Source organism: Berghia stephanieae, chromosome 8 (genome assembly GCF_034508935.2).
Source record: "Berghia stephanieae isolate SIO BIC M18660-M18661 chromosome 8, UCSD_Bste_1.3, whole genome shotgun sequence".
NCBI lineage: Eukaryota > Metazoa > Mollusca > Gastropoda > Nudibranchia > Aeolidiidae > Berghia > Berghia stephanieae.
The window spans coordinates 44,444,906-44,453,999 of NC_088367.1; the positions used below are offsets into that span (position 1 = coordinate 44,444,906).

Genomic DNA, 9,094 nt, shown 5'->3' on the forward strand with positions numbered 1-9,094 from the left:
TCCTAAGACAAAGACAGAAAGTATGTTGGAAAACAGATATAGGTGGATAGAAGACACAGTAAGTGCCTCCCTGCCCACTGTAGGAGGCCAGGAACCCCACCCAGTGAGACTGACCTATTTGTCATCTTGGCATGTATTACTAATTACTAAACGTGGCCATGGAATTAATGAATGTTAACCAGGCATTTTCAATGGCTGGAAATAAAGTCAGGGCTCAAGTTTTTTTTGTATTTTTTTTCTATATGGCCAAGAAAATCTATATAAAATAAATCAACAAGAACAAAATACAAAATAACAAAATGTTAATAACATTTCATGATTTATTTCAATTCCAATATCAGAATGTAATTTAATGAAAACATCTCTCACTCACACACATATCCCTCAGACAAGCACATACACATACTCACACACAACTTGACGTGCTCACTGTATCATAAGTAATATCTGTATGACGTACTCACTGTATCATAAGTATGTCTGCCTGTATGTCGTTTTTGTTTTTAACGGTTTCACAAGGCTTGCTTCACTTTTAGGCCAACACCAAGAAAGAAAATGGGGGAAGTCGAAAAATTGTAGATTGACAATAAAAGCACCCCACAAAAACGACCAGTCAAAGTGGAATGGTTTAAATAGGAAACAGATGTATAGATTCCAATAGCATGCTATCGATGTACTTAGTTTGAGATCATCTAAAAGACCAATCCAGACATAAGAACAGGATCCGACTATGAGAAATTACATTCAAACGTCTACAAAATGTCACTTAAAAACAAAAAGCTATAAGAAGTACATAACTGAAAGATGATTAACAAAGGAAAAAAAAAAAATTATCTCCCAAAACAACAAATATACATTAGACTGTTCCCCTCTCAGATAATGAATTTGGCCAGGCCTGAGGCAAAAACCTAGTAATCTCATCCCAAGACAAAGAGATACCCGGAAAAGGAAATTATATATTGAGGGATAGAACATGCAACAAAGGTGACCTCCCCGCCCACCATGGGAGGTCAAAAGACCCCATCCAGATGTCTGCATGTAATGATATTGATTACAAGAATGAAATTCCAGACTTACATTGGTAATGGTATGGAAATATTTATAAGAAAGCAATGTGGCCAAAGGCTACATACAAAAGGCTTCTACTTCCAATGTTATAAATTACAGTAAACTGTAAAAAATAATGAATAAATAAACAAAAGAGAACAATGACTGAGATTTACTTCCCTTTAATCTTCTAGATCATTTAAATGACGCAGTTTCCACTTCACGTGCTCGGAGCGCTTTACAAGGGGTCCCTAGCCAACAGCAACATTTAACATGAGGGACAAGACATGATGCTTGTAAGGCGATCTTAAATTTTTTTTTCAACAGTGACAATGTTGTTAATGATCAGGTACTCAGTTTACACCTGCGTATGATGAGAAAATGCAAGTAAAAAGCCCTTACCAAGGACTGAACTATAAGTGGGCAGCACTGTTGTCTTATCTCCACAAACTGATCAACTTCCAACTAAAGAACATCCAATTCAAATACATTACCCAACCTAATTCATTTATAACGACATTCACGACTTGATTATTCATTCCTTGCACACACAACATCAGATGAAATTTCAAAGCTATACATTTTATACACTATTCAGAACAGTGTTGTCCAATTGGTAATGAAACAAAACAAACTGGCACATATCTAAATAATGTCTCAGAGTGTACAATGGACTCCAGTGACTGAATGTATAAATTAATATAAATATTAAAAATGCTCATCTCCATCAGAAAAGGTACCGTACTACCTTGAAGATTAGAAATATATAAGCCAGCTGGACTACTACACAAGGCAAAACTAGATGTCATTCAAATACAAAGAAATAACATTCGATTAAAACACAGTCTCATCTCTCTAATTCGGAACTCCACAATTCGGATGTATCCACCATCCAGACATGTTGCCCAGGGACGGATTTTTTTCCCTTTATTATTCTACATGTTAAGGACTGATTCCACTATCCGGATGTCTTTGTAATCTGGACAAAATTGGAGATCTGGGATTGGAGGAGTTTGGTTTGGAGATGTGACTGTATAATGATGTACGATCTTCCAAAATGATGCACCCCAGCTTTGAAACACAATACCGCAGAAAATAACAGATGCAAAAAAAAAAAAAATGTCTACATACACGAAAACTCAAAACAATAGACTGGCTATTGTTTCCATACTATTCAGATTGAGTAAGAGGATTTTGTTATTGTGAGGTTGGCGATGTGTCTTTGTTCTGCCAGAAAAAGAAGGTAGGTGTCCATATCGTCTTTTGGCGCATACCGGCAACCGTTCTGTAAATAGTCATAAAGACTTACTCCTGTAAGAAACACAGAGGATGACCCGATCTAGATGGTGCGCTAAATAAATTATTGCACATATTCTTATTCACGTGTCCACTCCTTGACGAGTCAGCACATGAAATAATTGTTACATCTCGTTCTCCATCACTGCCCGAGTCTTGACTATTCTCTTACACCATTCTGTGTATCATGTGTCCATTCCTTTATGCTTCAGTACATTCAGCATGTGGAATAAACGTTCCATTTCATTCTTCATCACTGCCCGAGTCTTGAATATTCTCTTAACCTTTCTGTGTATCACGTGTCCCTTCCTTTATGCTTCAGCACCTTCTCCAACAAATGCTCCATCTGGTATTTCATGACCGGCTGGCCCTTGCGCGTCTTTTTACACAGTTTCTTGTACCTGTGCTTCTTTTTCTCATTGTAGGCTTGAATAGCGGCTTCCTTGGCTTCCTTGTCCTTCAGGCGTTTCTGGAATCAAAGTGAAGAAGAAAAGAGTTGTACAATTCAATGACGACTGTAACGTAACCATGGGTGCAAGCAACTGGACCTCAAAAAGCCTGCAAGTCTACTTATGACCAGACATATAATCTGAAAAAGCCTGCAAGATTCATAGACTTAAAAAAAATCTTTTTTTTTCAAATTTAATCATATAACTATCACTTCCGGGTCACAGTAGCATCGTGATTCAAAAGTTTCGCTTAATCACATGGATGTTTTGTTTTTTGTTTTTAAGGGTTTTACGGCGCTTGCAACACATTTAGGTTATATCAGCGCCAGTAAAAAGGAAGAAAATGGGATAGTAACAAGTTCTAGAATTACAATTAAAGCACTCAAGAGAAAGTAAGACAAAGGGGAATTGGGAACAAATAGGGATCAGATGTAGATTCCAAGAGCATACCACCAATGTACTTAGTTTGAGATCACCTATAAGTCTAATCAAGACACAAGCACAAAATCCAACAACGAGGAACACATTCAAATGCTTACATTATACATTCAAAATAAAAATAATAATACATAACAGAGAGACGATTTACAAGGAAAAAAATATCATCTCCCAAAACAATAACTATGCATTTGACTGTTTCCCTCCCAGCCAGGACTCCGACCAGGGCCAGGAAAAAACCAAGTAATCTCATTCCAAGATAAAGGCAGAAAACATGTTGGAAAACAGATATAAGGGTAAAGAAGACACAGTATGGACCTCCCTGCCCGCTATGGGAGGTCAGGATCCCCACCCAGTTCATATGGATGTACCCGACCCGATTGTTGAGACCTAAACAAACAAAAAAAAATCTATCAAATCCAAATCGCAAAAAGCCGGCGACGTTTTTTCCGGAAATCCATTCGGCCGGCAGGCTGGCTGTAGCCGGCACTCTTGCACCCATGAACGTAACTCACGGCATCAATCTCATGGGTGCCAGCAGGAAGAAGTGCTGAAACCTGAAACTAAAATCTCGACACATTCCCAAACCTGAAAATGTTCCTACTGAAAATGCGGCCTAAACTTTACTCTTATTTCATCACCGTTTTTATACCATTATCAAATGATCACACAGCAAACATATTGACACAACGAGGAAATCAAAACACTGAAACCGGAGGTGTTTGAATTCGAGATATCGCGAAACCGGAATTCCGGTATGAACCAGAAAACTGGCACCCATGATCAATCTGGAATACGTGCGGTTATGTGGTCTGGTGGCATGACACTCGTTTTCGGATTTGAATGTCCTGGGTTCGAGCCTCGCTCGGCGCAGAGTTGAGTCCTTGGAGAAGGCTCTTTACTCACATTCTCTCACCGTACTCCAGTGTAAAATGAGTACCTAGCTGTTAATAGAGTTGTCTCTGTCCGAAAAAATGTAATATCGCCTAAAAGGCGTGATGTCTTGTCCTACATGTTAAATGTTGCTGTTGGCCTGACATAATCAGTTGTAAGGTGAAAATTTTGGTTTTGTGGGGTTTTTTTTGCATTTCTTGAAAGCCCAATGTCTCCCGAGCATTTTAATCTTTATTTGAAGCAAATCGGGTGATTTTTCATGAAGCTATGGTCATATGCATGGGCTAGGGTGTGAAACCCTAATTTTGAGAAAAATACTTCCAAAGTTGACAAGAGTTGATACTAAGTATAATAATTACCTTCATAAAAAAATGAAAATAAAATATTTAGGAGTAGAATTCAATTAAAATGGTCTATCAATATGTAGAAAAATGTTTGACTTTAACGATTTTTGATGAGAACTCATTTTACAAAAAAATTGACCTCTTGACTAAAATTGTCAATATCTCTGTTAAAAGCTTTTCACCATGCGACTGATCATCTCAGGGACGCCCACATATAATGAATGGGAAATAACTGCGTAATTGCTATGGTATGTGTAGTAATGATAGAGTTATGTCCAATGTATTGTCTTGAGGAGTGAATGCCCTTGTTTATCATAAACAGGAATTGAAAATCGTGGTCTCAGAGGGAAAAGTGGGTCCACTCAGACCAAGGGTTCGGGCCACAGCCCACAATTTCTTGGGAGGGGGAAGCATAGTTTAGTGATTCGCAACAACAACAACAAATAGTAATTATTATAATGTGGTGGCCGTCACGATGATGATGATAATGAAATTGTCATTAATTTCAAAATGTTAATATAGACGTCTAATTATTATTTATAAATTACAAATAAATCACTAACTATTATGGTATTGATGACGTACTGGTGGTTATAGATCTAGCAGTGATGATGATATTCTTAGTGGCTGTGTGATGATGATGCAATGGTGGTGGTGGTTGAATTGGCGATATCCACTAAATGTGCTCAAAGCGCTTTACAAGAGGTCCCTGACCAACAGCAACACTTAACATGTAGGACGGGACACGACACCTGTTAGGCGATATTACATTTTTTTCCGGACAAAGACAACGCTGATAACGGCCAGGTACTAATTTTACACCTGAGTACAGTGAGAGAATATGAGTAAAGAGCCATTTCCAAGGACTCATCTATGCGCCGGGCGAGACTCGAACCCGGGACCTTCCGATCCGAAAGCGAATGTCATACCACTTGTAGGGTTGCCAATTCAGGAGGCAAAAATTTACCGAACTCTTAGGAAAACACATAGACGGCCCCATGGGTGCCAGCAAGAAGACTGAAACTAAAATCTCGACACTTTGCCAAACCTGAAAATGTTACTACTGAAAATGCAGCCTAACTTTACTCTTATTTCATCACCGGCTTTATACCATTATTAATTTGATTTTAAAACCAACTTTCACGGATCTACCTCCACACACTGAAGAGGTGGCTGAAATATGTTTTTCGAATTTTTATCGATGCTATTAGGTTATTTAACTCAAAACACTGAAACCAGAACCAAGGTATTTGACTTCGAGATATCGCGAAACCGGAATTCCGGCATGAACCGGAAAACTGGCACCCATGGACTGACCCCTTTCTCAGCGCTGAACTCCAGTAAAAAAAAAAACAACCACCCGGGTAGGTGATTGGAAAACATAGAGGGTCAATAGCACACTAAATTCCTTAAAATATACTGAAAATTGGCAACCCTGCAATTGACTGCATAGCCGCACATCATTAAAACAAACTTGCACAAACCTCTCTCTCTTCCTCTTTGAGCTTCCTATTTTTTTCAGCAATCTTCATAACACCAGAAAACATATTAGCCCCTGGCCTTGATTTCTTTCGAGACCTGCAAAAGAAAACACAAAAAAAATGGGAACTGAAAATGACGATTAATTTAAGATTGATAACCAGTTTGACCGAGCTGTCTGAAAATATTTTAAAAAACTAGATGGAAAATTGGTGAGAAACTCAATAAAACTCAACATAATGTAAAAACCAGCTGAATAGAAGTAGAAGCGGGTAAAAAAACAACCAAAAAAAAAAAAAAAAAAGAAAAAAAAAAAGGTTTTCTAATTTTCATATTTTAGGAATAAATACTGTTATGCAAGGAATTATTCTGATGTCAATGAAATGAATATCTTTGACCAAATTTCGTTGATATACAGGATTTTCACATTGTATGCAGATCAAGTCAGGACAGATAATGAGATAATGATGGGAAAAGAAAAAACAACAAAAAACCCCCAAAAAACAGGCTTTCAAAACTTGATATAGATAAAGAGGCTTTAAATTTAAAGTCTACTGCCTGAAATTAAATTGTGTATGACAGCCCTGAAAGGCAATAAAAGATTGGAATTTTAAACAACAAGAAATATGGGCAGACTAGCCAAATTGAAAACTTCAAATTTAGTAATTTTATTGAAAGTTTTCAGTAATTTGACAAGGAAATTCGTAATTTCTGAAATTGTGTTTGAACAACCACAATATTATTATTATTATTACCATCATTATTATAGAAGTAGTAGTAGTAGTAGTAGTAGTAGTAGTAGATAGTGTTGTTGTTCTTCTTATCATTATTTTTATTATTTTTATTATCATTTAAGTATTACTAAGAATTAAAAATTCGTAATTTTCCATAAAATTTCGTATTTGGCCATGAAATTTGTCTCAAATTCGTAAGATTCGGCATGTATGTATGGGTGACTCCTCGAGATATCAAAAACGCATTGATAGAATAATGTGCACATTTTAAGTGATATAGATGTTTATCTTTAACTTAGATCAATCGTGAAAACAGTAGTTCCAAATAACATGTAAGAATAAACAATAATAGATATAAAATACAGGATGCACATATAGCAATACAGAGGTGCCTATTTGAAAATATAAAAATTCGTAGATTTTAGGAGATAAAAGTGGTAGACGGTATATAGTTAACTTATTTATAGATCAATATTTTATCCTCTCATGGAATAAATGAGACTTCAAAATCCTTACAATTATGTAGCCTGGCATCCACTTCCATTTTCAATTAGTTTTAATGACTTAGAAGTGCTCAAGATATTCTGAAATTTAAGCCAAAATTTCGTAATTCTACAAATTTTTCGTAGTAGTGTCATAGTGAGCAGGTCTGGCAATATCTTCTCTACTGAACAGTAACTGTACTGCCTTTTGATCTAATAATACAAAGTGCATCTAAGTGCGTAATCAACATAAGAGAGAAAAGAAGCAGGTTATCCCAATGACATAATTTTAGCAGCACAACTATCTTGACTAAAGATTAAAAGAAGAATTTATGAATTTTTGCGTGAAAAAAGACAATTGTTGAACATCTACCTGCTTTGTTGGTTGTATAAAGTAATTTAATAAACACAAATTATAAATATAAATATACCTAGAGATAATGTCATGGACACTGAGATGTGGTTTACTACTGCCATCCCCTCCTGCTGTTTCAGTCTTCGTTTGCTCCCTCTGTAAAAACTGGACATATTTCCTGGCTTCTCTCTTTTTCTTTAGATCTGCTGCAAATGCTTGGCCTAGAAGTGACAAGATGAATAAATAATTGTGTTGATAAATATTCAGACTGTATTAATCATAGGTGGGAGTTAAAAATCATGGTTCCAGACGGAAAATGGTTCCACCCAGACTAAGGACAGAGCTGCCAACCCCATCTGATGAGAATGTGTACAATGGGACCTCAAAATGGGGGAGATTTCATAAAAATGGGTACAATCCTGAAATCGACGGAAACTAACCATTGTGAAAGTAAGAGGAAGGTATACTTACATAAAGTCACACCGCACAAGCTCAATTGCAGCAAAAATGATGTTCCCAAGACTATAATCCAATCATTTCAGAATTCTACCTCCCAGCATGAAGATCATAATTGGTCCAAAAAAATATGAACATCCACTTGGTCACCAAGGTTTCTCAATAGGCTAGTAATAATATGAATTACAACTAAAGAAAACTAAGGTGATTCTGTACACTGAAAATGGGTACAATCTTGGGGGAAATGCATACAAGCGTACAATCGCTGAAAATGCGTACAATTCCGAATTTTTTGCAGTAGGTTGGCAGCTCTGTAAGGGTGCAGAGTGCTGCCCAAAACATCTTGGGGGAAGGGGGGATTTTTAATCTGAGTTAAAATTTCTGGATATCAAAATTTAAAAATAGTGGGTTTGAAGTGGGATCCTGATTTCAATTCAGCAGGAATCGCGAAAGACCAGGAAATTCCCATCAATGATTAATTATCATTTTAAGTATGACTATCAGATATATGATGCTTCAGCCTATGGTCTTCATCGGGCAACAACAAAATATGCAGATAACGACAATAAAATAAAATAAATATTAAAAAACAATTTTTAAACAGACTATTTTCGTCGTATGATAGCACTTCTACGTTTTTGTGGGTAGAGGTGCACATTTTTTGGGGTGTTTTTTGATTAAATTTAAAAGACAAAACACATTTTCTTCTTTAGAATGGCCTTGTTTATTTAATCATTGTGATGAAAGTCTGTTTGTATTACTTTGCGGAAGTTTTTTTTTCTCTTTTCTCGTAAAGCAGCTATGAATTTCAACAATGGTGACAATAAAATTTCTATCTTCATTTTATTACCTACAATTTCTAGCTTTAAAAAGCTTGTGATATGGGATAAAGTAAAGCATCAAAATTTAGTGTCTTTTGTTACGGTTTATGATTTTACTAGATAATTATATTAAAACCTGGTATTGATGTTTGTTAAAACTTATCAATACTGAAAATAAAATCTGTATTTTAAAATAAAATACACACTCATTGATTATCTATTATGTAGTGTTGCAACAAAGCTTGTTAAAATAGCCTACCAAGATATTACACAGTACGGTATCAATCACCTTCCAAGAG

The 9,094-nt window shown here is 36.1% G+C and overlaps 1 protein-coding gene across 1 annotated transcript in view; it reads right to left on the minus strand.

The window, feature by feature from the left end:
- Positions 1–306: 306 nt before the first annotated feature.
- The window catches only part of LOC144978741 (uncharacterized), a 9,662-nt gene continuing 874 nt past the window's right edge, over positions 307–9,094 (minus strand). Inside the window, exons 2-4 of the mRNA XM_078925174.1 lie at positions 7,595–7,739; positions 5,953–6,046; positions 307–2,812 (exon numbers count right to left, since the gene is read on the minus strand). Coding sequence (XP_078781300.1) covers positions 2,639–2,812; positions 5,953–6,046; positions 7,595–7,739 — 413 coding nt within the window. The 3' untranslated portion in view covers positions 307–2,638. The remainder of the gene's footprint in view (positions 2,813–5,952; positions 6,047–7,594; positions 7,740–9,094) is intronic.